General features: G+C 26.8%; 1 protein-coding gene across 2 annotated transcripts in view; it reads left to right on the forward strand.

Annotated features, from left to right (window-relative positions):
- The first annotated feature begins 1,170 nt into the window (after positions 1-1,170).
- Positions 1,171-21,590, forward strand: part of LOC135926279 (serine protease inhibitor 42Dd-like) — a 41,394-nt gene continuing 20,974 nt past the window's right edge. The window contains exons 1-5 of one of the 2 annotated variants that reach the window (XM_065462085.1): positions 1,171-1,301; positions 1,374-1,470; positions 1,927-2,374; positions 2,575-2,947; positions 3,131-3,553. In XM_065462085.1, coding sequence (XP_065318157.1) covers positions 1,268-1,301; positions 1,374-1,470; positions 1,927-2,374; positions 2,575-2,947; positions 3,131-3,366 — 1,188 coding nt within the window. In that variant the 5' untranslated portion in view covers positions 1,171-1,267 and the 3' untranslated portion in view covers positions 3,367-3,553. Of the gene's footprint in view, positions 1,302-1,373; positions 1,471-1,926; positions 2,375-2,574; positions 2,948-3,130; positions 3,554-21,590 lie in introns of those variants that run through there. The other variant, XM_065462086.1, reaches the window with a different exon arrangement.

Raw genomic sequence — 21,590 nt, forward strand, 5'->3', positions numbered from 1 at the left:
CTTACAAACATGAGTAAATGATATCGATACCTGTCACTCGTAGAGTGGCAGATACAAGATTCTTAGAGAAAAAAAAATTATATTCTTAGGAACATCTGGAAAACGTGAATAATTTAAAATTTTGAACCCAGTTTGGGAGTTCTGGTCCGAAATTTTTTTTACTTCATATGTCCGACTTACCCGTGTTAGGTCGAATAAGATTCAGATCGGTCAATGCGAGGTTCTAATTTATAAAGAGGCCACCACATCTCACTAAAGTAGGTACAAATATATTTATATAATATGAAACCTATTACTATCGAAAGGATGCAGTGCCAAAGTATATCCTTATTTTACTTATTTTGTAGTATTTTATAATTGGCCATTTAAAACAGAGGAATGAACCAATCACAAATGAAGAGAAATCGTGAAATAAATTATAATAATATAATTTATGAAACAATATATTAATACTTAGAAAAAAAAAGATAAATTTTTTTTTAAGAAACATATTTTATTTTTATTCTATATAAAAATATCGAAATGGTAATTAGTTTTCAATAGTCATCAAATCCATATATATTAACTATTATCAGAATCAGTATGTTGTAGTGAAAAAAAATTTTCAATCAGTCTAAATTTAAACCTATTTCTAAAGGTGCTGAAAAATCTTAGATCCTGATAAAATATACAGATAAAAAGCTAGATTTCGGCTGAGCACTAATTTAGTTTTTGCTAAAGAACAATATAATATAAAGGACATCTTGACCGCCGATATTTTGAAACGTTATGACATTGATTTATTTTTCGGGGGGAGTTTTTAATAAAGAAAAATAAAATTTATTTTTCATTTAAAAATCTCCATATTTTTTTTACACATTTTACCAAAATTCTGGAAAATTTATGACTGCATAAACGGATTAAAAATTCTGATTTAAATTTTTAATGATCCGGAACTAGTTTGATGAAAAATATCTATCTTCCAATTTCCAGCTCAAATTATTCTTTTGTCTTTAAGAATTTAAATGTGTATTTTTTTTTAAATATCTCTTTAAAAAAAATATTTTAATTTCTTATCAGGTCCTATTGTTTTAGATTTAGTCTTGAAATAAATAGAAGATTCAAGCCAAATAATCTTATTTATATATTATAATAGTATATTTATATATATATATAAATAATATTTATATAATCTAACTTTCATCTTTTTTTTAAGTTAATTTATTTTAAAATTTTAATGATTTTCTTATATAAATAATTAAATTCGAGCAGAAACTTTTCTAAAGAGATGATCTACAAATATTTAGTCCTTTTCCTATTAGGTAAACAAAAAATAAAATATCAAATATTTTTATGAAATAAAAATTTTTTCTTTATAATTTTTTTTTTTAAAGTTGGGTATGTTGCGAGCAATATGTTCGAGGACACTAATGCTCCAGTGTTATTAGAAGTTGTTAATGCTAATTGGAAAGTCGCGATCGATATGTACAAGTAATAAAACACAAATTGAATATTTATTTTGTTACACACAAATAAATTTAGTGTTGCTAAAAAGGCTCTATTTGAACCAATATTAAGCAAGCCTGAAGATTTTGGCCCTAGATAGCGCAAAGGTATATACATCTATTAAAGAAACCTAGTGGCTTAGAGCAATATTTTTCTAGCTAAAATATTGAGTTAGCCGTTTATAAATATAGGCTCAAATTGAGCCGTTTAACAACACTACAAATAATATTCTTAAAGGGCGATTTCCTTAAAAAAATATTATTATATTATAAAGAACTATAATTTCTTATTTTTCTCTTTGAATAATTTTAAACTCTTAGAAAGGCAATATGATTTTATAGCATAAATTTATTTCATTTTTGCTATTGATCCTTTTATTATACTAAAATAACTAAGGTAACATAACTAATTTATTTTTTCAAAAAAAATGGAAAATAAAAGGCAATTATTGAAAAGCGATCCCAGAGAGGGTTTATTTTTTTCTCCTTATTCCATCACCTTGAATCTACTAGGCCTGCATATGGGTGCCAATGGAGGCACGGCTAACGCTATTAGAAGTACACTGGGTTTGGCTGCAGTTACAAAAGATCATATAAATTCCCAATCCTTGATTTACATCGATGTCGTTTTCCAAAAAAATTACGAACTTTTATCTTCCAAATTTTTTTATTTCGACGATTCGATAAAGCTGCTAAAGCCTTACACGGATGGCGTACGAGTATTTTTTCTGCAAGCCGTTAATATAGAATTTTCAGACACCGTAGCGGCTGCCGCCAAAATAAACCAAAATGTGAGTAAAGATACAAATGGTAAAATGTCCCACCATATACCGGATGGCTTGCTTACGTCCGATACTAAATTTTTGATCAGCAGCGCTCTTGATTTTAAAGTTTCATTTTTTTTAAAAATAATTTAGTTTTGACGAATTCACTTTCCTTTGATGATAGTTTAAAATAAATATATTTTATACTAATAATTTATTGCGTATCTTTTCAGTTCCTATCTTACACTTCTATCGCATAAATTTATGAACATCTGATTAATTTAAAGGATAAATAAATCATTAATCTGATCATATTAAATTTTCAGGGTAAATGGGAGGTACAATTTGATTCCGTTACCCAAGGTCAGTTTAAGACTGTAGACGGAGAGTTTAAACCTCAAACGTATATGGAAAAGACCGGTGTATTTAAAATAGGTTCCATCCCGAATTTATCCCTCAGAATATTGGAAGTGCCTTATTTTAACAATACTCTCGCTAAATATATATTCTTACCTAATTGCCGCGTCGGTCTAACGGCCTTCGAAACCTCTCGCTTAGATACGACAACCTTAAAAGACTTAATCGCTGCCCTAAAACCTATGAACGCTAGGATCTCAATACCCAGGTTCGACGCTTCATCTCACGACCAACTCAGATCGGATTTTGAGGACATTGGTCTGGCCAATCTATTTACACCGGGTAATAATTTATTGTATTGTAAAGTTAAATAAATTTCGAGATCATCATATTAATAAAAAAGAAAAAATTCGTCATTATTTTACATTATCAATTTTTATGTGCAATATTTTTCCCGTTTTTTTAAAGGATTCGAAATTTAAATCATTAAAGAAAAACTAAAAATATAATAAAATCTTTTTTTAGGGGAGGCCGATTTTTCGGGAATAGATTCAAATGCTATAGCCGGTAAATTGGCCCTAAATTATTATGTCCAACAAGCTAGTGTAAGTTTCGGGGTGGAGGGAGCGAATTCCCCGTCTAAAGAAACTCCTGTAAACCCTGGAACCACTGAAGAATTCAAAGCAGATCATTCATTTCTTTACGTCATTATTGGTAAAAAGAAAAACGTTCCCTTCTTTATTGGCAGGTACAATGGATAAAATAATCTGACAAAGCAACCTGATCTTATAATTCAAAGGAATATGGGTGTCATCTTACCACCAATGCAAATTACAATTATTTTTTTTTTTTAATTTTTTTATTAGATAAATATAATATATTTTTAAATACCCATGTAGACATAAATTAATAACAAATAAAACCCAATAAAAAAAAGAGTTTATTTTTACATTTTATTCAAATATTCTATTTTTCGATTAATTTATTTTTAATTTTAAACAATATAAAAACGGAATAAAATTATATAATTAAAATGTTTTATTCTAGTTTTGTTTCTAAGTTAAAATTAATAACTTCTTAAGATATTTATATTTAAGAACACTTTTAACCAGAAAAGGAACTTTGAGAAAAATGGAGTTATGGTAACGGTTAGAACTTTTTTGAAACAGCCTAACGTTTTAAAACTTAGGAAAATTATAAAAAATAGAGAAGTCATAAACGTGATTATACTCGTGCTATTGTTTTATCTTAATACGATTTTGATTTTTTAATATATTTTTCATTCGATGATATCCATTAAATATCATTGTATATAAAAAATTATTATTTCTTTAATTTCAGGTGTCTCGGGAAGTTACATATCTGTATATTTGTATTATAATGCAGTCTGAAATTATATTGTTCTAACCAAGCAGTGGCGTATCCAAGATTTTCTTATGGGGGGAGGGGAAATTTTTGGGATCTGGCCTTCGGCCAGCTTTCCCCCGGCCTTCGGCCAGGTCTTATGTTTTAGCTATTATTCATAATTTAATAATAATTATATTTCTATTTGTAACTATTATTTACTAATTCGTGCTGATGGTTATTTCAAGCCTATTTTTTATTATTTTTAGTTAGGTATATTATATTTAATAAAGTTTTTTTAAATGTAAAGTTGAAATAAAGTTTAATGTCATTTTTTTTTATAAAATTTGCTTTAAAAACTAGCCTCAGCTTAAACATACAATATAAGTATAATATAATTTTTTTATTTAAAATACTAATAGTAGTGTGTATAAAATATTAATGTTGTTAAACGGCTCGTTTTGAGCTGATTTTTAAAAACGACAAACTCAATATTTTCACCAGAAAAATATTAACTAAACCTCGAAATTCGATACTATATGTCTAGACCTTTGCTCCTTCTATGAACAAAATTTTCAGGCTTGCATTATATTTTTCTGGATAAATAACTGAGTTAGCCGTTTTTAGGCGTTTAACAACACTATAAAATATTGACTAGAAAATAATTAAAAAAACAAGTTTTTTTAAACTTCTTATCAAATGCAATATTATACAATTTTTTTTCTTAAATACTATAATTATAATGCGATTATTTTTGTGGGAATGTTGCCAATTCATCAAGAATTTTGTTTGTCTTTGGAACCAAATCTCTGTTGATATTTAACAGAGCTAACCCATTTAGCCGAGATTCATAATTAGTACTTCATAAATATGTTTTCAACCTTCTTAAGTTGGAAAGTCCTTTCATTCGTACATGTTATAATAGGCAAACATGGTAGGATATAAAACAACTTCAATTAGGAATTTGAGCCAAGGTTTCTTTACACCGATTGAACGCATCAATAGCATGCTCAGGTAAAATAGCTAAACGTATTAAATATTTATCACAATTCGAATTCACTGATTAAATTTATTTCAGTATCAATATCATAGGAATAAAATTTTGTTAAATATTTAATTTTGCCAATAGTGGCATTAGAAAACGAAGATGGATCTTTGGGTATTAAAACTTGAAGATTGCTAAGTACTTTTATTTGCTATAAAAAAGTATCTAAGAATGGGATGAAAGTGGATATTTTATAATATTCTTCAGTTGAGCCAATATTTATTTTACATCCCAATAATTGCCCAGGTGCTAGACGAGGTTTAATTAGTGTTATATCATACTTCGATTCAACGTCTATATAAATATTATGAAAATATTCATTTACATTCATTCTTATTGTATCTACCTGTTCATATATATTTTCCGCCTAATCAATAACCTGAACCAAATCTAAATTTGGTTTTTGTAAATTTCTACAAAGTAGTGAGCTATAGGAAAATAATTTAATGATGCAACTAGCAGCAATGATAAACTCTGATTGATCAATTGAATTCAATAATGATATCGCTTCTGATGACACATTACTTTTTTTCATGCTCAGCCTTAATTAACTTTTGTATTTTTATTTCTCCTGTTCTACAAAATCGAAGTAAAAATAAAATATTTAAAAAATTATAGATATTTATTAATAATTAATATTAAAAATACTTATTAATTCTAACTTACTAATATTTTTGAATTTAAATAATAATAAAATAAATTACCATTTGATTTCAATCTCTTTGAACTTAAAATTTTTCCATTTTATTAATATTTTTGAATAATGTTAATGTACTCACAAGGAAAGTAAATTTTAATAAAATTTATTTATAAAAAATAAGTGTTATGTTGGAAAATTGATATTCAAATATTAGTAAAATTTTGATTGGGGGGGGGGGGGGGAGGGAGTGGAGGGTAAAATTTTTATTAGCTTAAAATGATATTTATAAAAACAGTCAAATTTGCGATGGGGGGGGGGAATTTCCCCCTTTCCCCCCCATTGGATACGCGCCTGTAACCCAGCATTTAATTAGAAATATAAGACTAAAGATATCAAAGACAGTGTCTAAATGGACTTGGAACAAGGAAGGAACAATTTACCTCCATATTTTTTAAAAATTAGGTAAACGTAAACTTTAAAGAGAGTTTATGAGATAGGTTTTTTTTTTATCATAGTAGAGCATAGATTATATCAAAAAATCAAAGCCTTTGATAGTCATAGGGATATAAAATCGCTATTATTTTTTACACCTTTATCTAAATTATTTGTAATTAAAAATTTATATTACTTTTTTTTATAATTTTGAATTAATGAAAATTAATAAATAATAGATTTTATGCTTGTGGGACTTGGTAAGGAGTATGGAAGGGATTGTGAGATTATATAGTTACTAATGAAAGAAAGAAAGAAAGAAAGAAAGAAAGAAAGAAAGAAAGAAAGAAAGAAAGAAAGAAAGAAAGAAAGAAAGGGAAAATATTTTCTATATTTGCGATTTAAAATATTGTTAAAATTAACATATTTATTTGTATATTCTTATCAATTGTTACAAGTTAAATAATTTTATTTACAACCGAATAAAAATATGGAAATGTTTTAAATTAAATCTAATTAGTATTAATTTAATATTAATATATTGCTAACATCAATTTTATTATATATATTTTTATATAAAATAATATAATAATTAATTAAAAAGTAATATAAATTGAATTACTACTTAATTTCTTAAAAAAAGGAAGGTGGTATAAAAACATATCTTTCCCAAAATTTTAGTAAATATTTTAAAAAAAACTAAATTTCACTTAGTCTTGCAATTTAAAAAATATTTATATAATATATTTTTAAAAAATGCACAACATATATTGATCTTAGAAATAATTATCTTGTGGGATGAGGCAACCCATGAAGCTAATGTAATTAGTCTTGTGAATAGCTATGGCGTTTGTCTCAAGAAAAACCCATAGCGAAGGCTCATCCATAAGTTGAATGTGAGAGCGAAGTTACTTTAAAACGGATATCCCATAACTTAATATTTATTTTTGATATTGTTCGTTTAGGCAGTAATACATTGATTTTCATCGATGACAGAATGTTTTCTCTTTCCTTCCATTTACTAATCTAAATTAATTTATTTCCCTACTTGAGTTAATTACATATGATGTCTTTTAGAAATATTAAATAATAATTTATTTAAAAAAATTTAAAAGAAATTTAAAATCTAACGCGCTATCTTTAAACGATTGAGCTTAATTGATTTTTCAGTTAAATGCAAACCTTCTCTGAAGTCTTAAAGATAGATTAGACAATTCAAATAGAACATCATACGCCAAGGTAAAATCCGTAATCTATTCGAGTGAAAGCCCATTAAATTTTGAACTGTTGTTAGATTCAGCAAATAGGTATAAAAGTCCTCACAATTATTCCAAACTGCCTTTACACTATGAAGATTGATAGATACATCTTAGGTTATCCTTCCAATGTTCAGATATTTGAATGCTCAATTGAGATGCTATTTTATTCAACGCCTTTTGATTTTTGTTATATAGTTATAATGAAATCTTTAAACGTGATAATTCAGTTACATTTACACATTTTATAGCATCGTAGCACCATCTTTATTCCTGAACAGTATTTAAACAGTGTTAGTATATTATAATTGTATTCACAAAGACGTGTTGCACATCAGATTTTTTCCCAGACACGACACTGGTGCCATAGCTATTCTTAGGAATAAATCTAGAAAACCCAGCCGATCGAATTTCAATCGAATTCAAACTGGGATCGGTCCTTGTAAGGGCTTGAATATATATTAATAAATAGATTTCTTTTTCTTTCATAATCTTATTAAAATTTATCAAATATTAGTTTAATAAAAAAATAACAAATAAAAAAATTACCATGGATTCAATAAAAAAAAGTGTGTTAATATATATTATAAATATTTCCTCCTTGTCATTCGCTTTTACATTTCAGAAGGTATGTTAACAAGTATGGTTTACCCCAAGGAATACATCCAAAGGGCCTCCAATTTTCTAATCCGATGAAATATAATAAAGGGGTTTTTTTTAAAAAATAAGTTTTAAGATTATTTATTTATTTTTTTAAAGGAAATACTGATTGAACCTATTTAGATAACCATTTGCCCTACTAGCCATAATAAATATGAGATTAAAATGAAAAACTGGGTTTGAAATTAGCCAATTCAAAAAATGCACGAACACCTTACCATATTTTATAATTTTTTATCTATAAGCTAATCAATTAAATTTACTAAAATTGGTTTATTTCATATCAGCAATTGATTAATCATACATATTACACAACCCTTTTTAACTTAAAATCATTTTTCTTTTTATGTGTTCAACAGAAATTTAATTAAAATAGTTACTAGCCTTGAATTTTTTTTTTCCATATCCAAATAAATAAGTGTAATTAAAAACAAGTTGGCATATAGAGTTTTTAATGGCACAAGGTAAATTTATTTATAGTGAACATCATAAATTAATTGTTTCTAAAACATAATATAAAAATATCCAATTATATTTATTTCCTGTAAATTCAATTCATTTATATACCTTCTTTTGAATTTATATTCATTATTACATTGTAAATGCGTAAATTTATAAAATAAAGTTCATTTTATTGAGAATCGCGTTTGCCTCTAAGCACTACTGAAGCCAGCAACGATTCCCTATTTATCTAGTTCAAAACCCATTTGGGAGATTTTTTACGTCTTTTTTTTACTCTAGTAAACTAAAAAAATAGATGCAAGTCGGTCTCTCTTACATACACTATTCCATGGACATAACGTATGGCATACTAATGTCAACACAAATAGGATTGGGATTGATAGGAAATTTAATATATTTTTGGTGTCTACACAAAAATCGAATAATTAGCAACCCAGAGCCATCAATTGCACCCAGCAACCCTAGAAAATTGATCGAATCTAGTAAATCAGCCAATCTAAATGCTAATAGAATTTTATCAATAAGACAGGAAAATCGGTTTAGATTGAACCCACCAAAGCGAAATATATATCTGTATATCAAGACTCTGGCTATCTCCGATTTCCTATTCTGTGTCAACTCTATCGCAGTACCACTTATTTATTTAGCATGTTATAATACTTGTCACGAATCATTCATCTATATTTTTTATTCATTGAAGATTGGATTCCCTTTAATGGACTTCTTTAACAATTATAATTACATATTAAGGATTTTTATATCCTTAGACCGCCTATGGGCTCTTGTATTTCCTTTCTCTTATAGAAGGATAATGACCAACTCCTTAATCAAATATATAATAGTTCTAGGATTTATGGTTAGTTTTTCAGTAATTATTCCTTATGGTTGGGGATATATTCCAACCAAGTATATAGAAAATAAAACGAACCTTATACTATATAATCAATTGATTACCAAAAACATATTGTATAAATGTCTAGATCTTAATTTAACTCATGCTAAATATAGGAATCTAAATAATAATTCTATATCATGTCTTAATCAGACATATATAGTTATTAGATATACCCATTTAGTTAATCCGAAATTACCTTGGTTTGTGGCCTACAGAAAATGGAGTACCTTTATCATGTCATTCATTCCATTTACGATATCAATAATTGCTAACTTTGTTATAATTAAGAAATGTTATAAAATATCCCAAAATAGAATGAATTTGAGGAGAAGCAATAAAGCTTTTACGAGCATAAAAGTAAACATCTTATTCAAATGGTTTAATAAAATTGTAAGCAATCATAGTAGTATTCATAATGAGGTAAACTTAAGAATGGAAAATTCTTTACCAGTTATTCAAAAAAGAGAATTTCAGATTACAATTTTAATGTCAGCCTTAAATATTCACTATATATTGAGTACTATTCCTATGACACTTTATATTCTTATGTATGAACCATGGAAGGATACTTTCTCGAACAAGTCTGAATTGTGGTTTCAAAACATAGCTTATTTAACCAAATATGGGAATAATGCACTGAGTGTGTATATAACTTTATTTTTTGATCCCACTATAAAAACTATATTTTATGATATTTTCAAAAAGCACTGTTCATTTTATAATTAAATTTATATCTGTGTATTAATTTATAACTACAATATGTATTTTTTATGTGATTAGTATAACTGTAGTGCTTTAAAATAATAGTTTTAATATTAACTCATAGCAGCCATTATTTTGCTAGGGATGGCGGGAAAGGGGGTGGATAACTATTAATTGAATCAGATAAGATTTATATGGGGACTTTAGCTCTATTTATTGCCGCCCTTTGACATTGTCATGTTTTTTTTTACAAATATTATAGTTGTTCACTTTTCAAAAAAATTAAATGCCTGAAAAATTATTTACATTATAAAAGACAAATTTTCGATGGGGATTCTTGGCTGCGCCTATGAGTTAATTCATTATTTGAATAATAAATATCACAGTAATAAAATATCTATAAATATTGCCTTCATATTTGTTCTTTTATAGCTAAATAATTGTTATATGTAAATTTCAATTGAATATTATATAATATCTAATATCATGTAATTATCAAGAATTTTAAATTTGTACTTGTTCTATATTTGTCATCATCATAATATATATGAGTGTCAAAAATATTAATCCTAATGTGAAATAAAAATTTTAAATTCTGGGTAAAAAAATATACCAGCATATATTTAATATATAGTTAATTGTGGCTTTTGATTACATCTTTTTTATGATATTAAGCATGGAGGAAAACATTTTAAAAAGTTCACCCGTCCGCGACCATAAAATAATTTAAATCAAACTCTCGTTCTGGACCATTATAATTAAATTATGACCACATTATCAGGTTTAAAAAACATTCTAAATACATCGACTACGCTCAGCCCATTTCAGCCAAAATTAACCTCTAACAGCAATATAAAATCTATAATATAAATTTTAAAACACAACAAAATATAAGGAATTTTTGTGTAAAAAACTTTTAAATCTATGGTGTAAAATTTGTTTCCAAATTTCCATATGGATATTATTTTTTTTCTTTAATTTAAATTCAATAATTAATTTAAAAGAATGAAATTTATATTAAATTAGTCATTTATTTTAAATAATTTAAAATCCTAAAATTCTCATTTTATTTTCGGGTTGAATCCTTATCCTGATCTTTGTTAGAAAAATCCTGTAAAAATTCTTGGTAAATTTTGCCCATGAATTTGGCTTTTGGCTATAGTAGGTCTTAGTTTCGAGTTTGAATCAGCATTTTATATAGTTTGTAGACATTATAATAACAACCAATATGAAGCTGGGTCTATCATTCTCTTTCTGTTATGAACATAGAGAAGAGAAGAGAAGAGAAGAGAAGAGAAGAGAAGAGAAGAGAAGAGAAGAGAAGAGAAGAAGAAGAAGAAGAAGAAGAAGAAGAGAAGAGAGAGAAGAGAAGAGAAGAGAAGAGAAGGTTAACATATATCAACCTACCCTATTGATCTGGGTTTAGATTTAGCTGGGATCAGCTTTTTTTTCCAAAATTTCTAAATGATTATCTTTCATATTTGTGGTTAATATAAATTTGAAAGAGAGTTCTAAGACCTTTAAACACTAACTTAGTAACCTAACAATATTAGCAATTGAAATTTAAAACTTTTATTGTACATTATAAATTTTATAAGAAAACTGTTAAAATTATTTCAAATAATCTTATTTTTATAAAAAAACATAATACTAAATAATCAATGAAATTTTATTAAGTGAAGCAAACTGGAATTAGTAATAATTAAATAATAAATTCTTAATATTAATTTTCGGAATCCCCCAAAAATTTTTCCGGAAACGTTTCTGGGATCACCCTTTTTTGCTGATTCCAAGTTCCATAATTTTTCCCAAGTTCCGTTCTGGGAACGTGTCAGGAACTCTCCGTTCCTCCTACTATGTATATCGAAAAATTTGATTATTATTTTACTTTCAGCTATAAAGCATCCTAATTTTTCTTATTTTAAAATAATGACCATTCAAAAACCAATATTAATAATAATAAAATTAATTAAATGTGTTAAACTTTACATATTGTTGTTGAATGAAATGATAAAAAAAAATATATTTCTAACATCCATCGCTTAGATTTAGCCTATTTGATACGTTAAAGAGTTTAGTTTTAAATTAAATCTAGGGCGACTTCTGTTTCTATACGATGTCGTCATAATTCGTTACAATGAGTTATTGCTCAAATTAGACTAAAATGCACACTCTGGTTTTGAAAAAAATAACAGAATTCAAAAAATATTATATATCATTCATGAACTAAATAATTAAAATTGGTATTACATTACAAATCCTCTATAATTTTCAAAATAATTTTCCTTTTATGTATTTAAACGGAAATTAAATTGAAAATAAAAAATTGTTTTTTTCAGAAACTTATCTCGACCTTGAAAAATAAATTCATTTAATTTAATCAGCGTGATTAAAAAACATGTCGGCATATATAGTTTTGCTTATTTGCTTAATGCACAAGGTAAATTTATTTAGAGTGGACAAAAGTTTCTTTTGTTAAAATATAAAAAAGTAAAATAAACTTATAAAGGGATATTAAAAAAAAATATATTAATCATTTAATTTTTTTCCATAGGCAGTTCTTATTAATTACTCAAAAAAAACCTAATCAAAAAATATCTTAACTTAGATTTATTTTTTTTTTTCCTTATAAATTCCGTTTATTCACTGCAACTTCATTTATTTATCTTTAAAAAGGTATACAATTTTTTTTTAAAAAATATTTTAGAAAGTTAGAAATCTATATTCATTTGTAAAATATATATATAATCAAATTCATTATAAATGATAGTATCCACTTACTCCTTTCCTCGCCTTGAAGATCGACTTCTTAACCCAGTATTGAAGGCCATCAACACTATATCATTTTTAGTTCATATCTGGTTTGGGAGATAAGATTTTTTTTTTTTACCTCTTCATAATAACGTCTAGTAAAACTTAGAATGCGGGTCGATCTTTCTTACATTAAATACTCTATGGACATAACATATGGTATGCTAATGGGAACTCAAATAGGGTTAGGATTGATAGGAAATCTTATATATTTTTGGTGTCTAACCAAAAATCGAATAATTAGTAACCCAGACCCATCGATTGCACCCAGCAACCTTTTGATGGAATCTAATAAATCGTCCAATATAAATGCCAATAAGGTTTTATCAATAAGACAAGAACGGCGCCCTGGATCTAATTCAATGACAAAGAAACGAAATATATATTTGTATATCAAGACTCTGGCTGTCTCCGATTTCTTCTACTGTATCAACGCTATCGCTGTACAAGTTCTTTATGTAGTATGTAGCAATTGTCACAAATCATTCTTCTTTATCTCATATTCGTTAAAAATTGGATTCCCTCTAATGGACGCCTTTAGTAATTTTAACTACCTACTGAGGGTTTTTATATCCTTAGACCGCCTATGGGCGCTCGAATTTCCTTTCTCTTATAGAAGGAAAATGTCCAACTGTTTTATAAAATATGCATTAGTTCTAGGTTTTATCTTCAGCTTTTTAGTAACTATTCCGTACAGTTGGGGATATATTCAAATCAAGTATATAGAAAATGAAACAGCAGGGATATTATGTAATCAGCTGATTACCAAAAATATGTTGTATGAAGGTTTGGATCTTAACCTAACTGAAATTGAGAATAAGAGTATAAATAATCATTTAATACCATGTATTAATAAGAAAAAGGTCAATATTAAATATTCTCATTCCGATAACCCGAAAACCCCTTGGTTTCCGACGTATAGAAAATGGATAACTCTTATCATGTCATTAATTCCATTTACGATATCATCAATAGCTAACTTTTTTATAATTAAGAAATGTTATAAAATTTCCCAAAATAGAATAAATTTGAGGAGAGGCAATAATGATGTTGCAAATAGAAAAGTAAACCCCCTAATCAAATGGCTTAATAAAACAGTGTTCAGACATAGGATTCATAACGCGGAAAATATGGAAAATTTTTTACCAGTTATGCAAAAGAGAGAATTTCAGATTACGATTTTAATGGCAGCCCTAAATACGCATTATATATTCAGCACTATTCCTATGACACTTTATATGTTTATGTATCAACCATGGACAGATACGTTCTCGAACAGGTCTGAACTATGGTTTCAAAACATAGCCTATTTAACTAAATATGGGAATAATGCCCTAAGTGTGTATATAACTTTATTTTTTGATCCAACCATAAAAACTATATTTTATGATGTTCTTAAAAAGTACTGTTGCTTTAATAATTAAATTTAAAACAACTTTGTATCTGTTCTGTATTAATTTATAACTATGAAATTTATTTATTTCTATGTGATTAGTATATAGTTCTTTAATATAATAGTTTTACTTTTAACTTCATAGACATGATTTAGCTAAATAGGAAAGTCGTAGCACTACTTAATGAGTTTTCTTGCATATGAATTTTTTTTGGATCGGCTTTGGGCGGATTATGGTTAATTCTAGTTTGTCACTTTAAAAAAAAATTAAAATGTTTGAAATAATGAACAAGTCTAATTAAAAAAAAATATCTAATTTTAATTTATTTGTATATAGTTAAACCTTTCTTCACAAAATCGATTTTCATATTTCTCCCTCAAAATAAACATTCTTGTGGGAGAGGAGGTAAAGGTATAAGAGTTTGGGGGGGGGATTATTGCCTTAAAATGATATTTACTAAATAGGCCTATATTCCAGTGGCACTTGGCGGCTACTTCTATGAAAACTCATTATTTGAACAATAACTATCGCTCTCGGAAAATATATTATTATGATCGTAAATATTTATAATTAAATGTATTATAATTTCAGAGGTAATAATATAAATTGTGAAACGTGGGCTACAATTGTATATAATATCTTATAATAACATATGTAATTTTCAAAAATTTGAATTTATAACTTGTCACATCATAAACAATTTTTTTTTTCAATTATAATAATCCTAAACAAATTTAATTTTAATTGAGATGAGAATAATAATAAAGCCTATTATTTTGCTGCCCAAAAAAAACATACCAATATATTTTATTTATCGAAACCATTGGTAGACGAATTTATAACGTATACTACTTTTACTATGTTACGATCCAGGGCAAAAAAAAATATGATAACAATTAAAGGGTTTAAAAGATTTGGGATATCTCGGCCCCTAATTATTTTTACCCGTCCCGACTCGTATAACAATTTTGAAACAAGCTCTCCAGAACTACCATTATAATTTATTTATCAATGAAAACGACATAAATTTTTGCCTAATTATCAGTTTTAAAAAACACATTTTCAAAACTTAAACCGGCTCAGCCAGTAAAATTTTTGTACTCAGGCCCAAAAAACCTTTCTATAATTTTAAATATTAAACTTCTATAATATAAATTTCACAAACAGACAAAATATCGGGTGTTTTTATGTAGAAAAACTTTTTTTTAAATCCATAATAAAATTTGTTTTTCAAAATATCGAAATTCAAAAATATTTTTAAAAATGTTCAAGTTTCCAATCATTGATTTCGAATAAAAAAAAAATTATATTTTAAAATGTCAAAATTTACGTTTTATTTTGGGGTTTTACCCGGCCCTCATATATATCTTAATATGATAATATACTATATCATAGTAAACCTTAAGTGCAATTTTTATTACCTCAATTGTCAAATATTTTATATTTTAATATGATCTTTGTATACGATAATTTTTTTTTTCTAAACAAGTCACTCCAACAATTCAAAACTTCAGCCCCAAAACCCTATCTGGCTTTTCCATTTTACGAAAATTAGAAATTTTTTTAAAAATAATATTCTAAAATTTAATTAAAAATTTCCTCTTTTTTTTTGCATAAATCAAATGCTCAATTTTTATATTATTTTTAATTTTTTTTTACATTAAGGAAGCATATGAGATGAAATGTGAGAAAAAGTGTGATTCTTTTTTCATTTTGTAAAATAACGTGAGGAAAGAATAAGTACGAGAAAACGTGAGAGATGTGAATTCTTAAGATCTAATAATGTTTCAATCTTTCACCACCGATAGTAAATAAAATTAGTCGAAACTATTAAGCACCTACAATTAACATATCCTCATTTTAGAAATAATTTAAGTATTTAGCCCATTGAACAAAATATCGGATACCCCCACCCCCACCTAGACCTACCTAGAGGTATAATTCCATTTAAATATGCATTTTGATTTCCAATATAAATAACTTAAAAATTTTATGTAAACTTTTTTTTTAAAAAATATTCAGTTTTGTAAATTTCTATATGGGTAACAAATGGTATTTTTATTACTAGCTTATTTATATTGTACTACGACTAGTTTTCATTCGTTACCCATTTCAAGTTTTTTAAACTTCATAAAACACATATTAAGACCTAGATCCGCCCAGTGGCCCCTACACTTTCTGAGGATTGGAAGCGGAATACCCCCCTGAAAGTACCCCCCCCCCCTCGAAAAAATAGTTAATTATTTTTATGACACCCATAATCAAAAATATTATTGCATAATATACATAATATAAATAAAATGTAAAAAAATATATACTTTAAAAATATTTTTTTTAAATTAATAATTTAGATAAATTAGGGGAAGAGAAAGCGAAAGAATTTATAATTTCATCAATATTTAATTGTTTAAATAAGTTTTTTCCCATTGATGCTTAAATTATTGAGAAATGGATCTTTCATGATGGTGCTACGAAATCTTGTTTTAATTAATTTAATTTTACTCGTGACCCTATCGGCAGTACATGAGGTAGTAGGAATGGTTAATAAATATTTATATAAAATTGTTAAATTAGGGAAAGCAGAAAAATTTTAAAGTAGACGATAAGGTAAAATAAAAGAATAGTTTGTCCAGTCTGAATTATAAGTCTCAGAATTATCATCATCATCAGAAGAAGCTAAATAATGTATTAGTATAAATATTTTAATTAGATAAATTCACAATTCTCAGAATCTAAATCTGCTTTAGATTCTTTAACACGAGTAATATTTACTCCCCTGTTTTAGCCATCTTATAAATATTTCGAAACTTCAACATTTCTTCAAAAATTTGACTTGAATGTAAATGATAAAATTTACATATATCCTCTATCACCTTTAACAATTGACTTTTACACCATTCCCTTTGGTGTAAAAAATGATGTTTGATTTAAAAATTTCATTGATTAATCATTAAATCTTTCATTAAACTGCATAATAATCAAATCAAAAATCATGTGTAGCATAAAACACTGGTTTTAAAGCTAAAATAAAAATGATGAAAGTATATACCTCTGCTTTTTGGATTGGAATGTTTGAAGGCTAGATCAAAATGAAAAGGTAGATTTCTCTCCTTCATAAAATCTTGTGCTATTGAAAAAACATACAAAAATTTAGTGTTAATTATCAATTAGGATTAAAAAATAATAAAAGACAATAATTTAAATTATATTTCTCAAATCTTTTGCCAATTGAATTTGATCTATTGCAAACCATATATCCATCGAAATGGTTGGTAATTTTGTACAAGCCAAGCTTGTTATCAGCAATATTTTATCCAAAGCACAGTGATAAAATAAAATAAAAATTTCCTATTCTAAAGTAGCACTAGCCATAGTGGAAGTGGCAGGATCTTCAGAATCCTTTAAATTTGTCAAAGCTGCCCTCAAGGCATCATAAAGTAGGAAAAAAATTTACAATTGCTTTGTAAGATGATAGCCAGCTTCTATAAATATAAAATAAACATTTTAAATCTAAACAAATATAAGATAATATTAATGAGTGGCATTTTTGATGGATGCGTAGAAATCGTTTCTATTTTGTAAGTACATTCCTCTGACATGCTTTGGGCACCTCATATCTTTTAACGCCATTAAAATATACAAAAATCTTCTCTAATATCCCTAATACATTTCCGAGTTCTTTAATTGATTGGCATGATTGAACAATGATTAAATTTAATCAATGACAATAGCACTAAATAAAAGCCGCCTTTGACGTCTCCGCGCTAACCAAAGCCTGCACTCCATTGATTCTTCAATTCATGTTTGAGGCGCCATCATAGTTTTGCCCAACTAGGAAATCGAAGGGTAGATTCATGGAGCCAAGTTTGGATATTATATTATTTTTAATATCGAGACCAGTTGTATTTCCTATGCAATATATGTCTGTCAGTCTTTCAACAGGGTTAGGCGTCTCACTATTTTTAATAAATCTTACTAAGCACCTGTTAAATTCAATCTCCTTTTGAATTATTTTTATAATCATATTTTTCATGGTTTCATTATGAGATAATAGATTTGAATATAATTTAGATTTTAATCCCTTATTTATTTTCTCCCTTCTTCTTTCTTCATTTTGTTGTAAATACATTTTGACAAAAGGTTCGGAATCTGCAATTAGTTTATTAAGGCCCATCATATTGCCTTCTTGTTGCCTATTTCCCAGAAATCTTGGTTACGAGATATCAAATAACCTAGACATCTTATTATTATTCTTATAATAGAACGGTTATTGTCCACACATTCTTTCTGGGGTATTATAAATTGTAATATGGAAAAAAGCTATACTATTACAAAGCTTTTCTTTATATCGTTAAAATTAAGCCCACCATGTCTTTTTCTATCCGTCCAGTTATCATCTCTTATATTATGAGATATGTAATTTTTAATTAAGCATTTGTATTTTTTTGGTTAATATTTTTGGGCATATTTTGAAATTGGAAAAATAATTTTATGACAAGAAATCTTGGATAACAACCTAATTTACTAAACATCGACCAAAATTTCCGTCGATACATATTAAATTCAAATAATAAGTGGGGATGGGGGGGGGGGTCTTATTATTATATTCATAAACTAGAGATCACTTGATTTTGGATGGATTTAGCAAAACAAAAAAAGAATTAAATTTAAAAAATTTAACAAAAAAAGTACCCCCACAGAAATTTTTATAAGCAGTTGCTTCGGACCCCTATTCCTCTAGTTGTAGGGGACACCCGCCTAATTTAAGTGGCTATGTTTTAAAATTAACTTTCATTTTGGCATCAATATCTAATTTTCATGTTATAATAAGTTCAAAAGTAATACCCGAGATCTTAAATCCAACAACTATAATAAGGTAATAGGAAATAACTAGTATTAAATAATGTTATTTATTTATATTTTTTTTTAAGTTAGATTAACTATGATCAAATATATCTTCGTTTTATATTGCCAACAAATATGTCATCCAAAAGTTAAATATTTTTTAATTTATATGAATTACATTTAAAGTGTCTGCCATATTAATATTATAATTCATATTAATATTAATATAATATTAATTATGATAAATTATGCTCTTATTTTATACTAGTATAATTTAAAAATTAATGTCATAATTGTGCTAAATAGAATTATAATCATACGAAGCAAAAAAAGACAAAATTAAGCCACTGGCATAAAAAATTTAGAAATTTTTTTTTTTAAACTTATGAGTATTCCATAATGAAATTTTTTTAAAAAATTGGTAAATTTTGTTATCTACATTTGATGAATTGGTTTTTATTAAAAGTGCTAGGGAAAATTAATTTTTTTTTCAAAAAAACTTTTTTTTCAGAACTCACATCGGCCTTGAATAAAAATGCAATTATATAAGTGCTAATCCACTAGGTAAATATATTTATATTGCAAACAAATGTTTCTTTTTTGATAAGTTATAAACATTTAAAAAATTTAATCAACTTAAAGGGGGTGTAAAATTAAATTATTTTCATATTAATTTCTGCAAAACATAATAAAATTTTTTTAAAAATTCGCCTTTGCTTTATGTATCACGCAAAAATTTCTATTCGTTTTTGTGCTTAATGATATTGTGAATTTATATAATCAACTTAAACGGTTGAAGGAACTTACGCCGCGATGATTATCATTTTATCACTGAAAATAACTGCCAAATAGCGATGAGTTTATTACTAGTTGGCACTCAGTAGCGAAATATGAAAATAACCCACTTCCAGAAAGAAAAAGAGTAGTGAATCCTTTGCAAACTTATAGATGATTGTTGATCTCTCTTATGTAAACTACTCGATAAATATAACTTATGGTATACTCATGTCAATACAAATAGGTCTAGGTTTGATAGGAAATTTTATATACTTTTGGTGTCTATTCAAAAATCGAAAAATTAGGAATCCAGATACGTCAGCTCCACCTAGCAACAATGCTAAATTCATCGAGTTTAATAAATCGCCCGATACAAATGTCAATAAAAATTTATCTTCGAGACAAGAGAATTCAGTTGGATCTTTAGCGAGACCGAAAAGAAATATATATCTATATATCAAGACTCTGGCAATCTCCGATTTCTTATTCTGTGTCAACTCCATTGCATTACCCGTCATATACATAGCATGTTATAATACCTGTCGCAAATCATATTTCTTTACTTTATATATAATTAGGATTGGATTTCCTTTGATGGATGGTTTTACTAATTTTAGTTACATACTGAGAGTCTTTATATCTTTGGATCGCCTATGGGCACTTCAATTTCCATTTTCCTATAGAACATTAATGTCCAACTCATTCATCAGATATTTAATAATCATAGGATTTATTGTTTGCTCTTTAGCGGCCATTCCTTACAGTTGGGGATATATTTTAGCTACAGTTAAAGAGAATGAATCATCTCCCATACTATATAACCCGTTAATTACTCAAAGCATTACGCATGGAGGTATAGATCCTAATTTAAATAATAAATATAAGAGTGTAAATAATAATCTAATACCGTATCTTAATGAGAGTCATGTGATCATTAAATATACCCATTCACTTAATCCCAAAACCCCTTGGTTTCAGGCTTATAGAAAATGGATTACCTTCATCATGTCATTTATTCCATTAACTATATCAGCGATAGCTAACTTTTTTATAATTAAGAAATGTTATAAAATTTCCCACAATAGAACTAATTTGAAGCACGGTAATAAGCCACTTGTGAACAAAAAACCAAATATTCTACTCAAATGGTTTAATAAAATGGTGTCCAGTCTTAATACAATTCCTAACACGAATGGCATTAGAAAAATAGAGATGAAGAATACTTTGCCAATTATGCAAAGGAGAGAGTTACAGATTACGATTTTAATGTCAGCCTTGAATATGCATTATATATTTAGCACTATTCCTATGATACTTTATATTTTTATTTACCAACCATGGACGGACACGTTTTCTACTAAGTCTGAATTGTGGTTTCAAAATATCGTATATTTAAGCAAATATGGGAATAATGCGCTGAGTGTGTATATAACCTTATTTTTTGATCCTACTATAAAAACTATTTTTTATATTATTCTTAAAAAGTACTGTTGCTTATATTAATTAAACCTTTTAAAAACAACTCTTTATTTGTAATATAATATAAATATATAATATATATATATATATATATGTCTATGTCAAATATTTATAATAATTATTTTATTATAGCGTCAATAATTTCACGGAGCATAATGTGTACCACATCATATTTACAAGTTTAAAATTTATGCTTGTTGCAAAAATATACAAGTGTGTTAAATATTTTATTTTAAACGAATC

This window comes from Gordionus sp. m RMFG-2023, chromosome 3 (assembly GCF_954871325.1).
Source record: "Gordionus sp. m RMFG-2023 chromosome 3, tfGorSpeb1-WG-v2, whole genome shotgun sequence".
Taxonomy (NCBI): domain Eukaryota; kingdom Metazoa; phylum Nematomorpha; class Gordioida; order Chordodea; family Parachordodidae; genus Gordionus; species Gordionus sp. m RMFG-2023.